This window comes from Kogia breviceps, chromosome 10 (assembly GCF_026419965.1).
Source record: "Kogia breviceps isolate mKogBre1 chromosome 10, mKogBre1 haplotype 1, whole genome shotgun sequence".
NCBI classification, from domain to species: domain Eukaryota; kingdom Metazoa; phylum Chordata; class Mammalia; order Artiodactyla; family Physeteridae; genus Kogia; species Kogia breviceps.
Window position 1 is genome coordinate 48,513,073 of NC_081319.1, and position 26,833 is coordinate 48,539,905.

The window sequence follows — 26,833 nt, forward strand, 5'->3', positions numbered from 1 at the left end:
AAACAAAAAGTAAAGTGAAAAAAAGAAATGTGACAAAGTTTCTCTAAACACCTACACGGTGCAATAAACACTACCGCCCCCACCCCCACCGCCCAAGACAGCTAAGGAGTTTTCAGCCACTCTGTTATAAAACTAATTTAGGACTGGATGCTGATCTAGCAAAGCAGACAATCTCCTTCCTCCAACACACAAGGGTCTGCTCGTGTCTGTTGGATTGAGCTTCTGTTTAGCTAAACCCACCCCCTTTTGATTTCTAAAATCACTAGATTATTGTTGTCTAACAAATACTCCCCTCATCCCCAGTCCCCACCCTCCCCCAATCACTGTGCCTCTGTGAGAATTACAATCCATGTTTGTGCAAGTTTTGGTCTCTGCTAACTGGTATTCCCAGACACCCTTCAAATCCATTCCACACACAATAGCCAGGTCCATCAGATTGTATCATGTCTCTGCTTGAAGCCCTCCAATAACACTTAAAATAAAATTCCAAAATCCTTACCTTGGCTCAGAAGATCCCTAAAATCTGGCTTCTCCCTTACCTTTCTAACCTTACCAGTTTTCTTTCAGGTCCTTAAACACACCAAGCTCTTTCCCTCCTCAGGAGCCTTTGCATTTCCTCATCCCTTAGTCGGGAAAAAATTTCCCTAGGCTCTTAAGACTCTCTCATCCTTCAGTGCTCAACTTACATGTAAACGCCTGAGAAAAAGCATCTTCCTTGAAATCGCCCCCAACTAGGTCTCCACGTTATCCTCTATCAGAACATCTTGTTTATTTCCTTCCTAGCACTTGCCAAAACCTATAATTCTTTTTACTTACCTCTTATTTACTGTCTACCTCCCTGACTAGAAAGTCAATTCCAAGCAGTCGTTAAGTTGTGTCTACATCGCTCAGTGCGGTACCTGCAGCTTCATTTGGAGAGGATCCCCAGCTCTACCCCAGCAACGCCTGGCACTTCGTGTGGGTTCTCGCACGGATGCGGGAGTGAACAAAAGCACCCTAACCCATCACCCCCCGAATAGGCGGCCGTGCCCCCAACTGCAATATCCCATTTCTCGCACCGCCTCGTAAAGGCCTGTCCCACACCTGCACTTCTCTTTCTCTCTCAGACACATCTGTCGCTCAGGTTCAAACATCTGTCACTACACAAATCTCTGGTGAGCCTCTCAAACCCCACCCCACCGCGCCGCACAGGCGCGCCACTCAAAATCCCCTCCATGCCTTGCACGCGCTGCACAAACCCGGAGCCTCACCCACGCTCCCTACCACCCCCCGGGCCACTCGAGCGCCCATGAATATCTGGGAGCCCTGTGCTCTCCGAGCTCCCGCGGGTCCCCTCGTTCCCGCGTATCACCCGCCATCCAGCGCGGCGCCTCCCCCCTCCGCGGCGCCAGCTCTCACCTATCACCTCCTGCAGCTCGTAATCGTCCCTGTTGATGGACCAAGGAAGGGCGCTGGAGTCCTCGGACATGACGGCTGCACGGCACTCGGCCCTCCCTCAAACTCGCTGACCTCCCTCTTCTCCTCGCCGCGCCTCTCCCCACCCCCAACCGCTGCCGCCGCGCCCCCACCAACCGCCACTGGAACAGCCACGGGTCGACGGCGCCTGGCGCCGGGTGGCCGCGCGGCAGAGCAGCGGGGGGCTCGAAGCACCCGCGGACCTCGCCTCCTGCTCCTCCGCGGCCGGCACTCCCCTGCCCGGCCCAGGTCCCGGCCTCGGCCTCCGTGGCAGCAGCTACAGGAGCTTAGCCTCGGCCCAACCCCTCTGTCCCGCCCTCCACCCCAGCCCCACGCACGGGCCAAACTTTCCCTTCTCCCTCCACCTGCCGACACGCAGCGCGCTGACGTCACCGCGCCGGGCACGCCCCACCTCGGCCCCGCCTCCAGCCGCCATTTCAAGTGTGGCTGTATAAGCAGCGAGCAAGTAAGAAGCCCGAGGAGGAGGAAGTTCACAATGGAAGGGAAGAAATGTTTCGAAAGGAGTTCAACAAGGGCATCGGAAAGCCAGAGAAGAGCCTAAAATAGCAGAAGCGGTAGCCACACTGAGCATGGCAACCAAACGGCGGCTTAGTGGAGGGGGCGGAGCCACTTCTGGCGGCGGGGGCACGTTGCCGTCTCCGCTGCGCATTCATTGGGTTATTTGAGAACGAATCAGAAAAGCAATAGGTGAGTGTGGACGTCAGTCATAAATTAGTCCCGCCAGCAGGCGCTCTGAGCGCTGTTCTCTGACAGGGCTCCAGTTCTTCAAGGTGGCGGTTACGCGTCTTGCTTTGCACAGTTCTCCCAAGAGACGTCGCGGTGTAATCGTCACACCCTCGAGACGTGCAAACGGCTCCGCGGCGTGTGGAGAAACCCGAGGGAGCAGCTGGGTGGGGTAGCTTTGGGGTGTGGACCACTGCCAAGTGGGATAAAAGGCCTTGGGCCACGAGACAGAGGGGAACCGGAAGCTCGCCCCGTGACGACACTTTCTCTAGGCGGAAGTTCTTTCTGCAGCGCCCGTCTCGGCCTTCTCAGTAACCTTACTGGGCAGAGACGGTGTCCTGTCCATACTCAACTTTGTGTCTGGAGCTCAAATGAGCACCTGTCTTGGGGCCTCGGAAGGTTGGAGTTTTTCCCCTGACGCGGCTGGGGCCATTAAACAAGTGAGGTTTGGCCCAGGAGATTTGAGGTCGTTTCAGAGGCCTTGACTTTTGTGTGACCTCATTGAACTTGAGTTTTCTCAGGTTGACCACTTAGGGCCTTTGGAGAAATTAACGAGGTGAAATTGAACGCACTTGGTAAAATGGAATAAAGAGTACCGACGTGGATTGGGCTAGGTGTGAAATTCTTCTCAGTTGGATGTCTTTCAGACCAGTAGTAGACCTTATGAAAGAGACCTTCACCCAGGCCATGCCAGGCACTGGAATCCCTGTGCAGGAAATCCACTGACTACAAAACCAAAGCAGTGGGACTTCCCTGCTGGCACAGTGGTTAAGAATCCACCTACCAATGCAGGGGACATGGGTTCGATCCCTGGTCCGGGAAGATCCCACATGCTGCGGAGCAACTAAGCCCATGTGCCACAACTGCTGAGCCTGCGCTCTAGAGCCTGCGAGCCACAACCTCTGAGCCCACGTACCACAACTACTAAAGCCCATGTGCCTAGATTCCGTGCTCCGCAACAAGAGAAGCCACCGCAATGAGAAGCCCATGCTCGCCACAACTAGAGAGAGCCCGTGCACAGCAACAAAGACCCAACACAGCCAAAAATAAATAAATAAATAAATAAAATTTATGAAAAAAACAATCAACTAGGAGCTGCGGCAATGAAGCTGTTAGTGCGTTTCCACCTGCTTGGTGGGATTGGAGAATGTTTCATGGAGGAGGAGACCCTGCATAGTTAACATGATATCAACAGGTGGAAATTGAGAGGCTAGACTATTCCAGTCACAGCAAAGGTGCCAGAGTTCCCAAGTGTGGAAGCATAGCACTGGCCTTGCTATAGAGATTGTTTTCTGCTGTTAACTACTGACACCTTTACTGCCACTTGTTGCCTTTTTCTTTTTGCAGGGAGAAGAGGGATGGGGATCAAATCTACCAGAGAGGAGCTAAATCTGATGGTAAGAATTAGAGATGTAGAAAGATCCATAAACCTGAAATTCTTAACCTGTGTTTATTGGTCTGTGTGGACCATGAACAACCTTCAGAAAGTTTGTGGGGTTTTTGTGGTTTTTTTACTCCTTTGAAATTGTGTGCAGAATAGTATGTACTTCAGGGAGAAATCTGGCCACCTTCGTCCCTTCTCTCTTCTTCTTCTCCAGTGAAAAGGAGCTACTGACCTAATAATGAAAATTCACGATGTTAATTGACCCACATTCATGGTGGTCAGGGCCACTATACATTCGTTGAAGGGTTCTTTTCTACTTCCTCCAATGCACAAAGCTTGATGGTTTAGGTGAGCCAGAACCTGCTCTGCAGATCTGGTCATTTTATTTCCCCCGTCTCCTGGGCTTTCTCCATGTGGCTGATAGTCATTAAGGTCCCATGTTTTTAATGAGCAAGGAATTGGTGGCTGTTTGAGACCAGAAGCTGAAACCTCAATTTCTTTCTCAGCTTTTGGAGTATCTTCCATGTGATAACACTGTCATAAACACTGGGTGTACAGTGGTAAACAAAGTAACTTAGTTCTTGTTTTCATGGAGCTTCATGGAGTTGTTGTTTACTCCTCTTCTAATAGAAGAGGAGTAAACAACAACTCAGCAAATACATAGATGAGGAATTATGTTACAAAGCATCAAGCAGGAAAAGGCGAGTATACTGTGACAGAGAATAGTTAGGGAGTTTGGAGAAAACCTCTATGAGAAAACTGCGAGGGAGCCAGCCATGCAAAGTGTGTTCTAAACAGGTTACAACGGGGTTTTAGGCACTTTTGAAGCTATTGAAGTAATAGTTTCATTCTTCTTAGGCCGCTGGTCCTTGTATATGGCTCCCTCAGTAATCTTTTGGGGGATGGGGGGAAAAGGGAGTTAAGGTGATTCTGAACCCTGGCCCTAATATCAAAATTTCACCAAATCTTACCTAGGTTTCTTGAAAGTATGACATATTTTCCTGAAGAGTGGGACCTTGTTTTTCCTCACATTTTCAAATGAGTCCTTGTCTTCTTTTGGGTTCCTCCCAAGATCAGACTCAGAAAAGAAGATTTGGATGCAAATAGTTTATTTAGGAGGTGACCTCAAGAGGCATTCTGAAGGAGTGGTGAGGTGAGACAGGAAAGGAAGGAAAGTCATTCAAGGGTATATTAATGAGGGGAGACTGTGTGGCTATTTGAGAAACTGGAACACACCGCGAAATTGCCCCACCAACAGGCAAGGAAGCTGAGGTATTTGCCCACCAACTCCTTTTCCTCTTTATTGTGTTAATGCTCCTGCACTTCTGCCCAGCTCAGTGCTAGGAAAAGCATGCTCCTAAAGTCAGAGAATGCACTCTAGCAAGAGACACAGACAGTCCTCCTCACGTACTAGAACTCTCTGAAAGCAAACGTCAGAGAAGGCCCAAAGGATATGTACAGGTATAGACAGCATCTACTACAGTGTGTCAACCCAGAAGTTGAGAATCATTGTCTGGGTTGAGAAGCTGGGAGGGAAAGTATATTCATGCTTCCTCTTCTTTCTCTGTTGCCTTTAAGCAACTTAACCTGCATTGTGTTTTGCTTTTAGCACCTGCAGGGTAGAGGAAAAAGGACTGATTTCAAGACTAATGATGTGTTGAAGTGATAATTACAGCTTTAATAATTCAAGTTTTATAGGCTCCATTAAAGAAAGAGAGTTGAAGTCTATAAATTAATATGTACCTTTTGTGAGAAACCTGAATATAAAGAAAAGCACAAGTTTATGTCTCTGTCCTAAGCTGATTTTCTCAACAGTTCCACATCAGCGCCAAGACCAACTATAAACTGCTGGAATCTGTCTCTCCCTGCCCACCCCCTTCTCTCCAGTATCACATGTCATATGTAGTATAAAGTCATCTCTTGTGAGAAGGGATAACACCCATTCCTCACATAGGTGTGCTTCCGGCTTATGTGCCTAGAATGGTCCCTGTACAGGCACATATTCAGGCATGGTGTTGATTAAAAATCGATGGAGTTTGCGAGTAGAGAAGACATGCACAAGCTAGGAGTCTGGAGCCTGGGGAGAAGCTGACATCTTGGCAAACCCAAGGAATGAATGTCCAACGTGACAGGGGCTCAGAGCCTGTAAGAAATAGGTAGATGAGAGGTTATTGTAGAAAAAAAAATCAGTCTATGCAGAAAGTAGAGTCTCAGCATCAAGCTGGGTTCTGGGCCAGAGAGTAGCTTCAGGTTCTCTCAGGCTGGCACCATGCCAACTTGATGAGCTCAAGTTGAATTGAGCAAAAGGTGGGAAATACCTGACTGAGGTGGAGCAGGTGCCTAGGTGCCTGCTACTTTTCAAATGCTGTCTCTTAAAGTTTTAATATGTCTAGAAACCTCCTTCATTAGGATGTTTATTGTAACATTATTGTAATAGGGGAAAACTGGAAACAACCTTGGATAAAGGTGTCCATTGATAGAGGATTGGTAATTGCTTGTATATATTATGTAGAACATCTCAGGATAAATAAGAAATTTGTGTGTTAATGCTAGCTTAAGTAACAACCCAAAACTAAACTAAACTGGCTGGTTTAACCCAAAAGCTTATTTCTCACACACATATAGTCCAATACTTATGTCCTTGGTCCCTTTCCTCCAAGCAGAGAATTAGATTTTGGCTCCTTCCATCTTATGGCACCACCATCTTCTAGGATCTCCTTAGAGTCTTCTGCTGGACCCTCTGCATTCAGCCAGCTGATTAGTTGAGAGAGAGAACACTACAAAAGCTGGCCAACACTGGAAGTTGTGTTTGTTACTTCTTCCCAGGTTGTGTTGGTCAGAACTGAAGGAAACTGGAACATGGCTTCTTCTGTGTCCAGGAAGAAGAAACAGGACTAGTCAACATCTAGGCGATACCTGCCACAATTGGTGAATTTGGTTGCAGCCAGGCCAGAGCTACTGACTTATTGAGGAAGAGGAGTAGGAGGGATATACTCTTTAGTACATTTTGGACTTTATAAATCCAAATATTACCTGTTCAAAAAAAATTAAGAAGGGGAGACCGGTGAAATTATGGTTCATCCATGCTGTGAAATATTACATAGCAATTAGAATGAAGTAGATCTGTACATACTGGAATGGAATGATCTATAATTAAGGTAAACAAGCAAGTTATAGATAAATTTCTTCATTGACTTAGTTTGGACTACTATAACAAATTACTGTAGACTGGGTGGCTTAAAACAAATATTTTTTCTCACAGTTCTGGAGTCTGGGAAGTCAAAGATCAGGATGCTGGCAGATCTGATGTCTAGTGAAGGCCTGCTTCCTAATGTAAAGACAGCCATCTCCTGATTGTATTCTTATATGGCAGAGGGCAGGAGCAAGCTCTTATGTCTCTGCTTATAAAGGCATTCATGAGGGTGCCACCCTCATGACCTATTTACTTCCCAAAGGCCCCACCTCCTAATATTATCACATTGAGGGCTAGGATTTCAACATATGAATTTGGGAGAGACACAAACATTCAACCTATAACATATATGTATATAAATATATGGAATAAGGTCTGGGAGATGCATAGAGGTGCAATACACATTTGCTTTTTGTGTATTGTTTGAACTATAAGGAGAAAATATTCCAATATTGTGTAACACTAACAATGTAAATTCTCTAAAGAAATTCATTAAGATCAATTTCACAAAAATATTTTGGAGGCCCATAAACGTAAACCCCAGCTTCATTAAGAAAGATAATGTAAATTAAAACTAAAATGAGATTCCATTTCACTCACCAGATAGGAAAAATTTTTTTTGTGTGTGTGTGGTACCTGGGCCTCTCACTGTTGTGGCCTCTCCCGTTGCAGAGCGCAGGCTCCGGACGTGCAGGCTCAGCGGCCATGGCTCACGGGCCCAGCCGCTCCGCGGCGTGTGGAATCCTCCTGGACCGGGGCATGAACCCGTGTCCCCTGCATCGGCAGGCGGACTCTCAACCACTGCACTACCAGGGAAGCCCTAGGCAAAATTTTAAAGCCAAAAAATACTAAGATGAAGAGCAGCAGAAACTCATCCTCTGCTAGTTGGAATGTCAATTGCTGTGACCTCTTTGGAAAAAGCAGGTTGTTATTACCTAGTAAAATAGAACCTGTGCTTCCCCTATAGCCCAGCAATTCCACTCCTAAGTGTATATATATATATATATATAAATAACCTCTTGTACATGTGTTCCAAGTAATATACACAAGAACATCTATATCAGCATGTTTTGTAATAGCTTAATAAATAAAGGAAACACCCAAATAGAATGTAAAAATAATTATACAGTGGATACTTTATGTGCAAAGGTACTTACGCAGCTACATAAAATAACTTGGCTAAATCTCAGAACAATGATGATAGCAACAAAGTAACAAAAGAATACTTACAAGTGCGACTGTAAGTGTACATAACTTCCCTCAGGGTTGGAACAATCTCAGAAAAAGCATTCCAAGTAGGGAGGAGGGGAGGACTGACCATAAGCTGAACCTGGCAGAGCCAGTAGGACTTGGATGGGTGGAGCAGAAGAAAAGTGGCATTCCTGGAAGGAGGAAAGGCCTGAACAAAGGCAGGCACAGTGAAACCAGGTTGAAGAGAGCATTGGACATTCCCTTACAAAAAGGGAACTCACAAAAAGGTCAAAAGTAGGCACAATTGAATAAGACGGGCAAGGAAACAACAATCAGTTTGGTGATTAACTCTAGGGGAAAGGAAACGGATGCAACCAGGATAGGGCACACAGAAGACTTCCAAGATTCAGGTAGTGTGCTATTTCTTTTTTTTTTTTTTTTAATAAATTTATTTATTTAATTTTGGCTGCCTTGGGTCTTTGTTGCTGCACATGGGCTTTCTGTAGTTGCAGTGAGCAGGCTTCTCATTGTGGTGGCTTCTCGTTGCAGAGCATGGGCTCTAGGAGCACAGGCTGCAGTAGTTGTGGTATGTGGGCTTCAGTAGTTGTGACTTGTGGGCTCTAGAGCGCAGGCTCAGTAGTTGTGGTGCACAGGGCTTAGTTGCTCAGCATCATGTGGGATCTTCCCAGACCAGGGCTCGAACCCATGTCACCTGAATTGGCAGGTGGATTCTTAACCACTGTGCCACCAGGGAAGTCCGAGTGTGCTATTTCTTAACCTGGTGATGAGTACCCAAGTGCCCAACTATTCCTATATGTTTATATGTTCTTTTAAGGTATATTTCATAATTTTAAGTTAGGTTTCTCATGGCTCAGGCAGTAATAATATTTATGGTACCCCACAATCTGCCCATCCCTTTTTTCAAGCTGAGGGAGTGTCCAACACTCTTCAACCTGGTTTCACTGTGCCTGCCTTTGTTCAGGCCTTTCCTCCTTCCAGGAATGCCACTTTTCTTCTGCTCCACCCATCCAAGTCCTACTGGCTCTGCCAGGTTCAGCTGATGGTCAGCCCTCCCCTCCTCCCTACCTGGAATGCTTTTTCTGAGATTGTTCCAGCCCTGAGGGAAGTCATGTATACATACTACCTCACCCAGACCCTTTCTGGGCACTTAACCTGTGCTGCCAGGTAACCATAGTCTTCTCTTTTTGTGAGTATTCTGTATTTCAAATTGGGTTGTGGATCACCCATGAGGAGTGGCAGATATCCTATCAGTCAGTAGGAAGTAAAGGACTTTTGTGGAGTTTTGGGTTTGGTGGTGTTGGTTATTTGCCCACCTTAAGCCGTGCCAGCATGGTAACAGTATAGAAATGTATAAAGAGCTGCATTTCTCTCCTTTTTAGGAAAATTTGCAAGAATGTATATACCATTCAATTCTCAGCCTTAGGCAGGAGTATCAGAATCTCCGAGGCACAGCAGTAGTTTATAAAAACATTCAAAAATTCAAGTATCTCTCACTAACTAAACTCAGGAACTGAATACTCACGTTTATCTTCTGATAACTTGGTGTACCTCAGTCTCTGAACTTAGAAACTGGATAGATTCAGACAGCATGGAATTTAATGCCTATGTTCATTAAATTAACAAATTCAGATAAAAAACCCAATAAAATCTTCATAGCAACAATTAGATTGAACTGTGCTAAGGGGTATAAATAAGTACCTCATGCAGTCAGTAAAATAGCCTTGTGAGGTTTTTATGCCAGTTTTACAGATGAGGAAACAAACTCAAAGGTTAAGAAACTTTTCTCCAGAAGTTTCTGGAAACGCTTACCACAGCACCTGGCTTGTGCGCTCAGTAACTGATAGCTGTTACTTATTAGTTGGTGGGACTAGAGTAAGAAAGCATTAGGGAGGAGGTTGAGCAACAGTGTGTCTGACTCAAGTCCGCTTGCTCAGGAGAAACAGGTTTCAGCTGCCATCTGCATGATGTCATTCACACCATACCACTGCTGCATCGTTGCTGCCCATAGCACTGCCTAATTTCTTTCTTTCTTTTCTTTTCTTTTTTTTTTTTTTTGGCTGCATTGGGTCTTTGTTGCTGCACACAGGCTTTCTCTTGTTGCGGCGAGCAGGGGCTACTCGTCATTGTGGTGCATGGGCTTCTCATTGTGGTGGCTTCTCTTGGTGCGGAGCATGGGCTCTAGGCTGGCGAGCTTCAGTAGTTGTGGCATATGGGCTCAGGAGTTGTGGCTCAGGCTCTAGAGCACAGGCTCAGTAGTTGTGGCGCATGGGCTTAGTTGCTCCACGGCATGTGGGATCTTCCCGGACCAGGGGTTGAACCCGTGTCCCCTGATTGGCAGGCGGATTCTTAACCACTGTGCCACCAGGGAAGTCCTAGCACTGCCTAATTTCTTATTGCAGTGTCTGGGAAAGGAAATGAAGGCTTTCTCTTTGATTCTCAGTAGATTGTGAAGCCTTGTTTGCCTTTAGCACCCAACCTGAATGAGTGAATTTGGGGTTCAGGTGTACCAAAATTAGAGACGCCCCTGCCTGACTGGACATTGAGTTGGAAATATCAGGACATCGAGAAATGTGGACAAAAGTGCCCTATTAATTGCAGTGCGCCTACATTTATGAACTATTCTCCAGATGCACAGCTGTGAGCAGTCTGCCTAAAGATGGGATTGTCTTCCATCATCCAAAGAGACCTGGGCCCTGGAACTAATGTTAATTCCCTGGTGAATGGCAGTGGACCATGACAGAGGGAGGGCTCTCCATGACCTTAGAGCAGAGTCTTAAGCTCCGCCCACCCCATCCAGCACACAGAAGATGTTATCCTACTGTTATCAGATTCTTCTGCTTCAGTCTTGTGGGGGGCGGGTAACTTGTTCTCACTTAGTTTTAACTCACCCAAATCCTAGAGAGAAAATAATTAATTTGAAAGATTTGGTAGCTTTGTGGTAACTATTATAGAATAGTCGGTGCTGTAATGGGTCTTCTTATGCACTTGACAAGCCTTGGGACACAGCCTGAAAGCAGGAAAACAAAGAGGAACTAACTCCATATTGTGCAAGCACCAAGGTTGTCATCAGAAAGTAAAGCTGTTGCGTTTGGAAAAAAACCTTTCTCAATATGGAGTTGGGTAATTTCACCTGTTAACATATGTACACATGGTGTGTATAGTGTGTTATTAGCATTTCACCTGGCAGGGAGACCCAGGAAGGAAGCAAATTTGGAATGCCAAGGACCCCTTGGAAGGTCCTGGTGAAGCATGTAAGTATGCATGGACACCAACAAACATGGCATACTTCGATATTAAGTAACCAGGCTGTAGAAAATGTATGGCCAGGAGATGAGTGTGCCCACAAACTGCCTGGGGAAAGGAATGGATCTTAGGACCACAACCCCTCGATGTAGAAAGGGTAGAGAAGGAATTTGCATGGTGAAAATTTAGAGAAGTGGGCAGACCCAAGGGCAGCAGAATAGAGCCTACAGCTGGGATGCTGGCACAAAGCACCCCAGTGAAGGGTCTTAGTTTTTCAACAGAGATAAAATTCGAGGGATGGATTATTAATCCAATTGTCCTTGGAAGGGCCCCAATCCGCAGTTATCCTGCAGCCCTTTTATCAAAACCCATGCCTTACTCACTCAGATCATGATGTTCCTTGCATACAGTAGAGGTGAAACCTCATCTATCCATAATGTCCAGACCATGAGGGGAAAAAAGTAAGAGGAAATAAAAGTAGCACTACCTGCAGGTGTGTAAACAGGAAAAACAGAAGAGGGAAAGCAAGCAGTGCAGGCATCCTCCAGGGTCCTTTTTTCCCCCTATTCATTCTCCCCAACCCATCCAAATCTTAACTAGGGGAAACTGTAGAAGCATCCAAGACAGATAGGAAAATATGAAGAACTTAGAACATCAGAGGCTTGTGGGCTGCTTCCCCACATACGGCTTGGGGCAGGCTGTAAGATGGCCTGCATCATGTCCAATATACTGTAGGAACAATAATGTAGCAATGATGGAGGGCAGAGTCTAGGCCAGTGAACACCAGGATACCATACCCAGTTCCTCACAGCCTATACTTGGTCTGCAGGAGGTCAAAAGCTTCCCTGTGTCCTATGAAAGCATGCGGAAGTGCTGTAGAGGCTTGTGTAGAGAGTTGAAATGAAAAGGCCTGCAGAGGTGGGCTTTATGGAAGAAGGCAAATGGTTGGGACCATGGACTTCAGCTCTGAGGGCTGGCATCACACTCCAGAGGCCAGATGAGGCCCACTGCATCTCAGTTTCTATAATTATAATTCCTATAATTACAGGAACTCAGGAATCATGCCAGGTATTTCATGGCAGAACTAGAAGACAGTATAAGGACCTGTTCACAGTGATCCATGGCAATGCTTTCCTTCTACTGTGAGGTCATATTTGAGCCTCTCCTTTCCCACACCCACAGACCTTCTTGACATGGTGAGGGGGGGAGGGAAACAGACCTGAGAAGCAGCATTAGGAGAGACCAAGTTACTCTGAAAGATACTGTGTGAACCAGATAATCTAATATTTACCGGCAAGCTCGAATCTCCCTTTCCTGCCCAGCAGGATGGGGGCTTACAGGAAAGATTAGATTACAGAAAACAAGCTACATTGTCTTTGCACCTCTGAGTTATAGGGTGAGTTAGTGTGCAACCCTGCTCTAACCTTTATTGTGCTTTAAACTATAGGGCAAGCATACGAAGTGTCCAGTTAAAGCCAGCCCTTTGGCTTCTATCCTCACAGCTAGTGGGGGCAGGAAAGGAGAGCCTTTGTACAGAAGCAGATTATGGGCCCAGTGTTCATCTGCAAAGTGGGAAGGACCCACAGCAGACCAAGGAGGAGACCATCAGTGGACATGGTGGGACTGTGGTTGGATGAGCACTGCAGGGGGCTTGTAACAAACCTGTTTTGTCACTTAGGGCCTCTTGGTTGCCAGGGACAGAAAACTCAAACTGCATTAAGAATGCTAGCATTCCTGCTGTAACAATAGCCAAAGTAGAAATTTATTTTTCTCACACATAAAAGTCTGAGTGTAATCAGTTTTGGGCTGATAGTTCAACCAAATAATCAAGGTCCCAGGCCCTTCCCATGCTGTGTCTGCCATCCTCAACATTGAGCTTCTAGCTCCCACCTCTGCAATGCTGCACCCAGATTCCTGCAGCATGAAGTGGGTAGGGAAAGTAGAGGACACACAGTTTTGTTAAGGTTATGAATTAAAAGTTGCATATAGGGACTTTCCTGGTGGTCCAGTGGGTAAGACTCCATGCTCACAATGTAGGGGGCTTGGGTTCGATTCCTAGGAACTAGATCCCACATGCATGCTGCAACTAAGAAGTCCTCATGCCACAACTAAAGATCCTGCATGCCACAACTAAGACCCGGCACAGCCAAAGTAAATAAAAAATAAATATTAAAAAAAAGTTGCATAAATCTCTTTTTAAAAAATTTATTCTATTGAAGTATAGTTGATTTTCTTTTTTTTTTCTTTTTTTTTTGGCCACACCATGAATCATGTGGGATTTTAGTTCCCTGACCAGGGATCCAACCTGTGCCCCCTGCATTGAGAGAGCAGTCTTAACCACTGGACCGCCAGAGAAGTCCCTATAGTTGATTTTCGATGTTGTGTTAGTTGCTGGTATATGGCAAAGCGATTCAGTTATATATATATAACTGAATTCACATATAACTGAATACACACATATTCTTTTCCATTATGGTTTATTACAGGATATTGAATATAGTTCCCTGTGCTATACAGTAAGTCCTTGTTGTTTATTCATTCTATATATAATAGTTTTCATCTGCTAACCCCAAACTCCCAATCCATCCCTCCCCCACTCCCCATTCTTCACAACCACAAGTCTGTTCTCTATATCTGTGAGTCTGTTTCTGTTTCGTAGATAAGTTCATTTGTGTCATATTTTAGATTCCACATATAAGTGATGTCATATGATGTTTGTCTTTCTCTTTCTGACTTACTTCACTTACTGTGATCTGTTGGTCCATCCATGTTGCTGCAAATGGCATTATTTCATTCTTTTCTATGACTGAGTAGTATTCTATTGTCTATATGTACCACATCTTGTTTATCCATTCCTCTGTCAGTGGACATTTAGGTTGGTTCCATGTCTTGGCTATTGTGAATAGTGCTGATATGAACTTTGGAGTGCTTGTGTCTTTTTGAATTATTGTTTTGTCCAGGCATATATCACCTTCTCTTACATCCTATTGCCTGTAGCTTAATCACCTGGCCAGACCTAAGGTCTCATTTAGCTGTTGCCACAAAAATGCTGTGTAATAACCACAAAATATCAGTGGTAAACAACAGAAAGCATCTATTTCTTGTTCACATGTCTTCAGATCAGCCCATGTTTGGCTGGTCTATGTTGTACTCAGCTGGTCTTGGCTCCAGGCTGCAGCTTGGGTTCAAATCTGTTCCATGTATCTCTCATCCTCTTGCTAACAGCAAGCTACCCAGGGCCTGTGCTTCTCATGGTGATGAGTTTCATGGTAATGGCAGCATACATAGGCCTTTGCAAGTCATGTATATGGATTAGGAGCTATGTAAAGAAGGTGGCCTTAGAGCAAGGTTGTGACCTTGCACAGATCTGAGCCCTTTCACTTTTACACTTACGTATCCAGGGTCAGAATGGCAAAATGAAGGCCTTAGCCCACCCAACTGCAGAAGCACATTTAAAGCCTTTGCTTGGATCATGTCTGCGAACATCCCATTGGCTAACACAAGTTATACCCAAGCCTAATGTCAGTGGGGTAGGAAGTATACCCCTCCCATGAAGGGAGGAGAAGAGGGATGGAACAAATGTCTTATGAACAATAGTCTACCGACCTTAACTACACAGAACTCTAGGAAAGCATGGTGGCCATATGCGCAGTTAAAACTCTGGAGTTCTGTTCCTAAAGAAATAAAGGGAAGCTAGATTCTGGGGACAGTCTCTGCCACAACGTGTATCAGTCAGGAGGCAGTTTCCACTTCCAATTTAATGAAACCATGGTTGTGTTCTGCTACAGAAGCATCCTTCCTTTTGGCGCTAGGACTTTCAGACCCACTGAGCTCAAGGTTGCAGAGATGGGAAGCACAAAAATTCCTCTGTGTTTCATGTGGTGGAAAAGTGAGGAGGGTCACCACATTCTATACCCCTTGTTTCCCAAAGCTGTGCATTTTGGTTATGGGAGAGATGGCACTGTATACTGGCTGCTGACTTATGGCTTTTAAACTGAGGCTTAACCAGGCCAATCCACTGTTCTACCTAACTGAGTCTTTCTGGATGGTAGGGCATGTGGTGAGAGCAGGAATTCTGAGTGTGGTGCCACTGTCACACTTTATTTGCCATAGAATGTGTCCCTAAGTTAGGAGCAGTGCCATGTGAAATAGCACAGCAGTGGATAAGGTATTTTGCAGGTCCATAAACTAGTGATGGTGGCAGAAATCCTGCAGGCAGGGGAGGCAAATCCACACCCATGATATGTGTCTATTCCTACAAATAACCTTTCCCCAACATGTTGAAAGGTGTCCAAGAAACAGGTGTCTGGCTGGTCCCCCTGGAAGTGGAGCCATTTCTGGGTTTAATACAGCTTCTGAATAAACATTTTGGGCATTCAACAGCAGTGCTTAGGGAAATGCCTAGCAGTAATGCCTATGTTACAGAAGAAGAACAGTCACTAGTTAATGACCTCAGCTTTCAGACTTCCCTGGTGTTGCAGTGGTCAAGAATCTGCCTGCCAATTGCAGGGGACATGGTTTCGAGCTCTGGTCCCGGAAGATCCCACATGGCGCAGAGCAACTAAGCCTGTGTGCCTAGAGCCCATGCTCTGCAACAAGAGAAGCCACCGCAATGAGAAGCCAGTGCCATGCAACGAAGAGTAGCCCTCGCTCGCCACAACTAGAAAAAGCCCGCGTGCAGCAACGAAGACCCAATGCAGCAAAAAATTTAATTAATTAATTAATTAATTGAAGGAAAGAATGACCTCAGCTTTCATCTTAAGAAATAGGAAAAAAATAGTAATTTGAACTCAAACAGCAGAAAAGAAATAATAAAGACCAGAGTGGAAATCAGTAAAATAGTAAACAAAAAACCGTAGAGAAAATCAGTGAAACCAAAAATTGATTCTTTGAGAAAAATCTATATAATTTTTAAACCTCTAGTCAGAGTGATAAAGAAAAAAGGAGAGGGCTTCCTTTGTGGTGCAGTGGTTAAGAATCCGCCTGCCAATGCAGGGGACACGGGTTCGAGCCCTAGTGCAGAAAGATCCCATGTGCCGCGGAGCAACTAAGCCTGTGTGCCACAACTACTGAGCCTGTTCTCTAGAGCCCACGAGCCACAACTACTGAGGCCCACATGCCACAACTACTGAAACCCACTGCAATGAGAAGCCTGTGTACCTCAGCAAAGAGTAGCCCCAGCTTGCTGCAACTAAAGAAAGCCTGTGTGCAGCAGCGAAGACCCACCGCAGCCAAAAATAAATTAATTAATTTTTAAGAAAAAATTAAGAAAGAGAGAAGACACAAAAAGCAATAAGAGGAATAAGAGGTGATATCACTACAGTTTTTGCAGATACTGAAAGGGTAATATGAGAATATTGTGAACAACTTAATGCCAGTAAACTTAACAACTTAGATAAATTTATTGAAATACATAAACTGTCAAAGCTCATTTAAGAAGTAGAAAAGAAGATAGTCAGCATAGAGTTATATCTACTAAAATTTTGAATTTGCAGTTAAAATCCATCCCACAAAGAAAATGGTGGCAGTAGCCAGATTAGCTTGGTGAGGACAAGTCTTCTTGTTGAGCCTGTACACAGTCTTTTACCCTGTCACCATGGCCACTTTGTAAAGGGTCTCTTGACCAAGCACTAGAGAATCTAAGGAAGAGGCCATCTGATGTCCACAGGTTGGGTCCTGTTGTCCTCCTAATTATTGAGTCTCATCTACAACAGATGCCCTGGAATGATTTACACTCTACGTGTTGCAAGAAGTCCATCTTTCCCCTAGACCTCCTTGTCACCAATCTTCTAATCTTGTTCTTTCTAAATTCCTGACCAGCTGACTATCCCATTAGTGAATCAAGTTAGCTCTGTACCGTAGTTAGATCTGCAGCAGAGTACTGCCCACAGGAGAATATCCCTTCATTGCTGGCTCTTGGAGCCACTCCAGAGTCAGCTGTGGTGCAGCAGTTACCCACTTCTTGCTGGTTCCAGCACGTGTGTAGATTCATCTGTAAAAGAAGCCTGTGGGTTTTTTTCCTCCACTAACTTATATGTGTTCCCCTTGAGGGCATAGGTAGAATGTTGAAGGAGATATAAACAGGCAGTGGCATTGGATACAAGAGGAGTCCAGTAGTTCACTGTGCCTTTGGACCTGCCCAATATATACCATTTCCATTTCACAATGGCAGGCTGATATGCCTCTCCAATTTTATGGTTCAGTGAACCAGGTAATATCCAGTTTATGATAAGTACTTTGAGTTGATTGAATCTCCCCATGTCTTGCCCTCCACCTGTGCTTTATCCTATACCACTGCCAGTGATAACTTGCTTATTTGTGATGACACTGCATGCTGTGGATGGTTGGGGTCCCATTTCCCCCCACCAAGGAGGTTATCTGTGCCTTCCTCACATACATGAGGAACTCAATTCTGGAATCCCATTTTAAGGCCACTCCTGATACCAGTTATGGTACCAGTCAGGTCCCAAAGGGAAATATAAAGGGCACACTCAAAGTAGATAATTTGAGGAGAGTTTAATAAAGGAGCTGTTTGCAAAGGCATGGGCTGGGCATAGAGAAACCAAAAGGAATGTGCAGTAGTCCAGTTTTGGCAAGGGGAGGAGATGTGGAGGAGAAAACATAATATCTATCTAGAACACAATCCAAACTAGTTTAAACAAAAGGAATATTCTGGCTCACATATCTGAAAAGTCAAGCTGTAAGTCTTTTTTTTTTTTGCAGTACGCGGGCCTCTCACTGTTGTGGCCTCTCCCGTTGCAGAGCACAGGCTCCGGACGCGCAGGCCCAGTGGCCATGGCTCACGGGCCCAGCCGCTCCGCGGCGTGTGGGATCTTCCCGGGCTGGGGCACGAACCCGTATCCCCTGCATCGGCAGGCGGACTCTCAAACACTGCGCCACCAGAAAAGCCCTAGCTGTAAGTATTAAGGCAGGGACTCAAATGAGGTCATCAGTATCTGGTTTTTCTTCCATTCACAGGCTTCATATACAGGCAGGATCTACTATCATGCTCCAAGGTGGCTTCAGAACTTACAGCCTTTTTCATTCAAGCACAGTAGGATCTATCAAAGGATTGACTGGTTCTCGTTGACTCTGGTTAGATCGCTTGGCATGCCTGAACCAATCGTGTTGCTCAGCATCAAGGAGAGGTGTTGTTTGGTGTAGATATGTGTCTGGAGCTGGGGCTGAGGAAAATCAGGGCATGGAGCCTGAATGAGGAGGAGCAATATTGATGCTGGGTAGCGAAAATACCATGTACCCTGTATCTCTTTTCCCAGATATATGGGGCAGAGCTTTTCTGTCTTTTGTACCTATGAATCACCTGGGGATCCCATTAAAGTGCAGAATTTGATGAATTAGGCCTGCAGTGGGGCCTGAGATTCCTTATTTCTAACAGATGATGTCGATACTCCCAGTCCAGGGACCACATTTTGAGTAGCAAGATTCTATGGCTGCATAGTCGGATGTGGTAGCCACTGGTCCCATGTGGCTGTTGAGCACTGGAAATGTGGTTAGTCTAAATTGAGATGTGCTGTAAGTGTGAAATACACCCTGCATTTTGAAGACTTAATATGAAAAAAATTAAAATGTCACCAATAGTTTTTATATAGATTACATGTTGAAATGATATTTTAGATATATTGCATTAAATAAACTTAAAATTAATGTCACCTGTTTCTTTTATTTTTTTAACATGGCTACTAGAAAATTTAAAAGTACATTCGTGGCTCACATAGTTCTGTTGGATAATACTGCGTTATCCATCTCTTGAAGGAAGTAACGCTTGAAGTAGATGAAGCTGGTGTTCTTAAACCATTTTCACTTATGATACTCAATCAGAAGAGCGAATAAAGCAGAGACCTCATGAGAATTAACCTCCTGGGTCCTTGGACTTGGTGCACCCTCAGGACCTCATGACCTCGGGTTAGGTAATTGCAGGTTAAATTGATGCATAAGTGCTTAGGACAGGGGATAATGCTTGAGGGCATTATGGTAAGTGAAATAAGTCAGACAGAGAAAGACAAATAATGTATGATGTCACTTATATGTGGGATCTAAATAAACAAAAAACCAAACTCATAGAAAAAGAGATCAGATTGTGGTTACCAGAGGTGAATGTTGTGGGGAGGGGGAATTGAAGTAAGGCGGTTAAAACGTACAAACGTCCAGTTATAAGATAAACAGGTATTGGAGATGTAATGTGCAACATGATGACTATAGTTAACAATGATATGTGATATACAGAAAAGTTGGTGAGAGTGTATCCTAAGAGTTCTCATCACAGGGGAAAAAAAATCTTTTTAAAAAAAAAAAAAAATTTATTTATTTATTTTTATTTTTGGCTGCATTGGGTCTTTGTTGCTGCTCGTGGGCTTTCTCTAGTTGCGGTGAGGGGGGCTACTCTTCGTTTCGGTGCGTGGGCTTCTCACTGTGGTGCCTTCTCTTGTTGCGGAGCATGGGCTCTAGGCGCACAGGCTTCAGTAGTTGTGGCACGCCGGCTCAGTAGTTGTGGCTCACGGGTTCCAGAGCGCAGGCTCAGTAGTTGTGGCTCACAGACTTAGTTGCTCTGCCTGCATGTGGGATCTTCCCAGACCAGGGATCGAACCCATGTCCCTTGCATTGGCAGGCAGATTCTTTTTTTTTTTTTTTTTTTTTTTAACATCTTTATTGGAGTATAATTGTTTTACAATAGTGTGTTAGTTTTCCCTCTACAACAAACTAAATCAGTTATACATACACACATGCTCCCACATCTCCTCCCTCTTGCATCACCCTCTCTCCCACCCTCCCTATCCCACCCCCCCAGGCGGTCACAAAGCACAGAGGTGATCTCCCTGTGCTATGCAGCAGCTTCCCACCAGCTATCTAATTTACATTTGATAGTGTATATATGTCCCTGCCACTCCCCCACTTCGTCACAGCCCACCCCTCCCCCTCCCCATATCCTCAAGTCCATGCTCGAGTAAGTCTGTGTTTTATTCCCGTCCTACCACTAATCTCTTCATGACATTTTTTTCCCTTAGAGTCCATATATATGTGTTAGCATACGGTATTTGTTTTTCTCCTTCTGACTTACTTCACTCTGGCAGGCAGATTCTTAACCACTGTGCCACCAAGGAAGTCCCATTTCTCTCTCTTAACCTATATGAGATGATGGATGTTAACTAAACTTGTGGTAATCATTTCACAATATGTGTAGGTCAGGTTGTATACCTTGAACTTACATAGTGCTGTATGTCAGTTATATCTCAATAAAACTGGGGTAAAAACAAGATGGAAAATTAAGTTTCAGTCATTGCATAAGCACCCAGGGGCTTTTGTTTTTACTTCTTTTTTATGTTAAATTTTTTAAAAAAACTTTTAATCTTGAGATAATTACAGATTCACAGAAAGTTGCAAGAATAGTACAGAGAAGTTTCTGAACCTTTCGCACAATTTTCCCCAATGGATACATCTTATGTAACTATAGTACAGTATCAAAACCAGGAACTTGACATTGGTACAATGTGTATGTACAGTTCTTTGCCATTTTATTACGTGCAGGTCCTGTGTAACCACCACTACAATCAAGATACAGAACTACTACCACACCTTAAAGAGCTCCCTCAGCTACCTCTTTATAGAACATTCATCCCCTTTTCCCGCCAACCATCCCTGATAACCGCTAATTTATTCTCCATCTCATCCATTTCGAGTAGAATTTCATTTTGATTTATTTCTAGTTTTTGGAGAGTGTCTCTTTGTGCAAGATATTTAGGTACGACATTGTGTATACATAACTTATCTCAGTTCTACCTGTGTTGACATTACTAGTTTCAGTGAGGGGTAGAAACCTTTCTTCTCTTTAAGTCCCTTTACTCTCCCCTGTTTGTAACTGTCTTAAATATTTTCTCTATATAAATTGAGAACTGCATCAGACGATGCATGAGTACTCAGGACAGGACGATGGACTGGACCTGGTAGGCTTTGATCTTTTTAGGAAAGAGGACATAGAAGGGACCACAGGGTCCCTCCTCCCAGCCAGCAGTCACTTCATTTCTCCCTTTTGTTTGTACAGTTGAGTGAAGTAGAAATTACCACAGTGCTCATCAACTTTTCTAATCTATCCTGCATACAACCACTAACCTTTTGCTTAAACCTTCAGGTATAATTTAGAAAACTCAAGAGAAAGAAAACATATTATTAAATTATTTTCACTCTTTTGTTCTTCCTTCTTGATATTCCAAGATTGCTTTTCCAATGATTTATTTTTTGCTTCAAAACCTTCTACTAGCTATTTTTTAAGGGGTGGGGGTTGCTGTTGACAAATTCTCTCAGTTTTTCTTCATCTGAGAATGTCTTGATTTCCTCTTCATTCCCGATTTTCTCTGCATATAGGATTTTTAGTTGATAGTTCTTTTTTTTTTTTTTGACAGTTCTTTCAGCATTTTGAAAATGTTGTGCCACTTCCTTCTGACTTCCATGGTTTCTGATGAGAAAGTTGACATCATTCAAAATTATTTTTCCATTATAGGGAAGTTGTCATTTCTCTCTGGTTACTTTCAAGATTTTTCTTTGCCTTTAGTTTTCAGAAGTTTGACTATGATGAATATTGACATGGATTTCTTTGGGTTATCCTGTTTGGGATTTTATCAGCTTCTTGAATCTATAGGTTTATGTCTTTGCCATATTTGGAAAATTTTGAGCGATATTTATTTGAATATTTTTTAAGCTCCACCTTCTTCCTCCTCTACTTTTGAGACTCCAATGACATAAATATTAGATCTTTTCTTATAGTCCCACAAATTCCTGAGACTCTGTTAATTTTTTTTCAGTCTGTTCGCTCTATATTGTTCAGATTGGGTGATTTCTATTATTCTTTCTTCAAGTTCATTTTACTATAGAACTCATCTAGTAACATTTTTCAGTGGGTTTTTTTTTTCAGTTTTAAAATTTCAGTTTAGTTCTTCTTCATCTGTTTTGTTTCTTTGCTGAGACTCTTCATTTGTTTGAAGTATGTCTGTAATTGCTCATTGAAGCATTTTTATACTGGCTGCTTTAAAATCCTTGTCAGATAATTTCAACATCACTGTCATTTTGGTGTTAGCATCTATTGGTTATCTTTTCTTGCTCAAGTTGAGATTTTCCTGGTTCTCAGTATAAAGAGTGATTTTCAGTCCTGGACATTTTGAGTATTATGTTATGAGACTTTGGATCCTATTTAAATCTTCTGTTTTAGCAGACTTTCACTGATGCTGTCAGATAGAGGTCAAAGTTCAGGTTCCCCATTCAGCCGCTGTTGACATCCTGGGAAGGGGGTGTAGAGTGGGTGCCTAATTACTGCTGGGCCAGGGTGGGAGTTCAGGCTGCCCACTGATCCTCTGCTGAGACCACCCTGGCTGGGAGGGGAAGGATGCCTTATTTTTGCCACACTCGTGGCTTCTACTGACAGGATAGAGGAGCACATTGCTTCTGGCAATGGTGACAGCCCTGACTCTCCACTAGGCCTTCTGACAGCACCCTGCAAGTGGGAGTAGAAGCCTAGGGTCCCCGTTTATCTTGGCTGGCAGAGTATAGGGAGTATTACAATTTTTTTTCTGTGGTTCGACTGGAGTAGAGTAGACTGGAGTAGTCTAAAAGTTTTCTTTCTTGTTACTCTGCCCCTTCCTAGTCCTTTGGCTAGAAAGAGCAGGATTTCTTTCCTTTTTCATCTGTACCCATTTATTTCTGGGTTGCTAGCTTCTCCAGTACTCAGCCTGAGATATCTGAGGCAAAAAGAAAACCATCGGAATCATTGCCATGTCTCTCTTACTAGCAGCCTTCAGTCCCAAGGCTGCTAGTCAGACTATCTCCCTCTCCACCCTTCAGAGTCTTCTTATTTTATGTATATATATATATAATATATACATATTACATATAATATATCTATATGTATATATATGGCCCAGGGGTTTTTTTAAGCTGTACTTAACAGAGGGACTGAGGAGACGTGTTTATTCCATATTGTCCTGGAACCACAAGTCAGCAGGGACTTTTAGACCATTTCTTCTGCCTCACCTGGTGAACAGCAGCCAGTGGGGACAGTGTTCACCTGAATTGATGGTGAGCTCCCTCCTCACCCACCTCCCTACCAGCCCAGCAGCCCTGCCTGTTTTTCTGTGATTCTGAGTTTGCCTTCTGGAATTTGAAATCATTCCAGCCTGGTTTGAGCAGGCATTTTCCAGTTTTCTACCACTTGCTAGTTCCCAGCCCCACCACTCAGAATTCTCCATCAACCAGAGGCCCACAGAGGCTGCTTCTTCACTGTTGCGGGCCAGAACTCTATTCGTGTCTCTCAGGCTGGAGCACATGGTCCCCTTTGCTACAGAGCGAGGCTTTCAATGCAGCTGCCGAGGAGCCATGGCGCTTCCCCGTTTTTCCAGGGTCAGTGGTCTGGTCCTTCTGACTCAAATGCCATGCAGTTTGTGAGAGTCCCTTTTAAGTTTAAGTTAAAGGAAAATATTCTGAGTTGAAGAAAATATTTTTGGAGTACTTTTATTAAGACTCAAAATTAATGAATGATTTTTTAAAAAACCAGCGATCCAAGGTGAGATTTTCAGATGTCTGGGAATATATTATCAAAATTTTCTTCCACTTCCCCATGAGATAGGAAACAATTATTTTCTGTTTCAGTCATTCCTAATGAATGATTTTAAGATACCTACCTTAGGGAGATGCAGCAAGAGAGACATTTGTCCAAGTGGAGTAACAACAATGCTTGCACTTTTTAGCTTAAAACATTGTTTTATATTTTGAAAAATTTTAGACACATAAGAACAGAGAGAAGAAATGTACCTTCAATTTAATAACTAATATATGGTCACATTTGCTTCATATAGTCTTTGTTATTTTTTTCTCTCAATTATTTAAAGGAAATCCCAGACATCATTCATTTCATACCATGTACTTCAGAATTAGTTTCTAACAAACTGAACATTTTCTTTATGTAACCACAATGCTATTATCACATCTAAAAAAATAGTGATAATTCTTTCACATCATCTAATACCCAAATTTCCACAATTGTCTCAAGAATGTCTTTTTTTTTTTTTAGTGGTAAAATACACGTAACATAAAATTTACCATAGTAACCAGTTTTTAAGTATACAGTTCAGTATATTGTGATTTTTTTTTTTTTTTGGTTTTTTGGGGGAAAAAAAGTTCATTTAATGAGCTCCAGGGAACACTCAGCCTGCTGCCATACTAACTCATGAATTACAATGGATTGTTGGTAAGGGAGACAAGAAAACAGGGAACAAACAAAACAAACAAAAATCAAGACATTGTTTCTTACTGGACTCTTCTCAAATTAGATCAAGGAATTATGGTTAAATGCCACAGCTGTAAATCATTTCTGCTCCTGGAGAGGTTAGAAAGGGCTTATAATATTTACCCTTTTTTTTCAGACAGAATTTAGGTCTGAACAAAACTTTTTGTGTCCTCCAACCTCAAAGTTTATTGGGGATGGAAGTCCAAATTTACTGTCACATGCCATAAAAAGAATCTCATGAGCAGAGGGTCAGACTAATTTTGGAATATATGAATTATGCCCAGTGTTATTTTAAATAAAATTTTTTTCTGAGATATACATTTTAAAGTAATAACTAGAATTATGACTTATAACATTATACCAGAACATATAAGATTTTTAGAAATTTCATGTAATGTCTGAAACATTTATGTTAACATATTTCCATACAAATAACCCAAAGAAAGGTTAGTATTAGTTGTTTTTTTTGTTTGTTTGTTTTTTTATACTGCAGGTTCTTATTAGTCATCAGTTTTATACACATCAGTGTATACATGTCAATCCCCATCGCCCAATTCAGCACACCACCATCCCCACCCCCCCGAAAATAGATTTTAAACTAAAATATATAAGTTTTTGACTGATCTATATGACTCTGGGTTCTGAAACTTCTACATGTTACATGCGTGATACATAACACACAATGTCAGCCCCAGGAGAGCGAAAACACTCCAATGAAGCAAGCCAAAGAAACAAGTTTCAAACAAGGTAAAGTGATGTGTAGACCAGGATTTTTCAGTTCTTTCCTGTCATGCTGAAGCTTCCCACTCCTGAATAACAACACATTTCCCTTGCCCTAGACACCCAAAAGTATGTCTCCTCTCTTGGGCATAAGAATCTCTAGAGTTACATATGTGTAGTAAAGAGTGGACCCAGCTGGCATACTCACAATGACCAAATTGTGTTGATCGTACTTTAAACCAATACATGGCTCCACGATGAAGTTGCAATAAATGATATATTTGCTTTCTAGACATGAATGAGATGCCTTACTGGATATACTCCAGGATTGCCAGAGAAACTGGAATAATTTACTGGTGTATTTCTTCCGGATAGTCCATGATATATCTAGAATATAATCTCTACTTATCTGGATCCTTCAAACTAGACCAAAGGGAAAATCTGGGCTGCAAGCCTCAATTAGAAATGTGGTATGCTGCTATGCTGACAACTGGTGCTCCCTGACCTGTATCTTCTGAGACCAGAACCCAGTGTGGTGGATGAGCAATTCATGAGTTGAACAAAAGAAGACCTCCTACAGGGCAGTGTATGTGTTCATTACAGGTATGGCTCTTAGGGCTAAGTACCATAAGGACTACAAGAAACAAACAAACAAAAGTAACACATGAAGCATATATGATAAGGAGGCACCACAGTCCAGAGCACGAGCTCTGGAATCACACAGGCTTGGTTCGAATCCTAGCTAAGCCACTACCATCTGTATACCCTGAAGAACAGTGGAAAGTTTAAATGTTGTTTATCAAATTTCGAAAAAGAAGTGAAGAAAGAACCTATCTGCCAGGAGGGGCCATCACGGGGTGCAGCATCCAGTCGGGTCAGGCTCTGCATCTCCTGGTCAGAAACCTTCGCCGCCTGGCTCATGGTGATGCTGGCAGCTGAGCAGCCCTGGAGAAGGTGCTCCAGTCTCCAGGCCTTGCAGCGAAGCTGGGGAGGTCCCCGGAGGAGGCTGGCCACACCCTGTCAAGCTCCTCTTCCCTGGTATCTACCAGCAGTAGTCACTGCAAGCAGAAGATTCCCCTGACGCTTTTTCTGCCGCTGCCGGGACTGAGGTCGCCCCTGCCGCTGACAAGGGACCGAGGTGAGTGGCCCCCTCCTCCTAAGCTTCCGTGCTTAGCTGCTGCCAAAAACCCAGGCACCTTCGTTAACATAGTTAAGTCTCTCTCTCTCAGAACTAGCCCATTTAGCTCCAGGTTCCTTAGCGCACCCGACGCACTTACACAGCATTTAAGAGCTTTACACAACTGGAAGGTCACATCTTTATTTCTTATCGCAGGAACACAACTTCTGTAAACTTTATTTCTGTCAGAACCTGTCTTGCCAAGCCGTGGCTGGAAGAAGCTCTGGATACAGATCAGGGGCAGAGGGTGGTTGGGAGCGGCGCCCAGTCCACCCCGCGGAGGCGGTCGGCGTTAAGTCCAGCAGGCCCTCCCGCAGGGAGGCGCGCACGGCTGGCAGAGGCACCGAGTCCTGCAGCGGGCACAGGTCCTCACAGCGCAAGAGGTCGGCCGCGCTGTCCCGGCGCAGCTTCACCGAG

At 43.9% G+C, this 26,833-nt stretch overlaps 1 protein-coding gene and 1 long non-coding RNA gene across 2 annotated transcripts in view; one reads left to right on the forward strand and one right to left on the reverse strand.

Moving 5' to 3' along the window:
• The window catches only part of OXSR1 (oxidative stress responsive kinase 1), a 103,087-nt gene extending 101,252 nt beyond the window's left edge, over positions 1 to 1,835 (reverse strand). Inside the window, exon 1 of the mRNA XM_059077371.2 lies at positions 1,399 to 1,835. Within this exon, the coding sequence (XP_058933354.1) occupies positions 1,399 to 1,468 (70 nt within the window). The 5' untranslated portion in view covers positions 1,469 to 1,835. The remainder of the gene's footprint in view (positions 1 to 1,398) is intronic.
• A 53-nt stretch (positions 1,836 to 1,888) lies between these two features.
• Positions 1,889 to 26,261, forward strand: LOC131764355 (uncharacterized). Its single transcript, XR_009337785.2, has 3 exons — positions 1,889 to 2,163; positions 3,547 to 3,596; positions 25,532 to 26,261. It is a non-coding gene; the product is annotated as an uncharacterized lncRNA (long non-coding RNA).
• Positions 26,262 to 26,833: the final 572 nt, after the last annotated feature.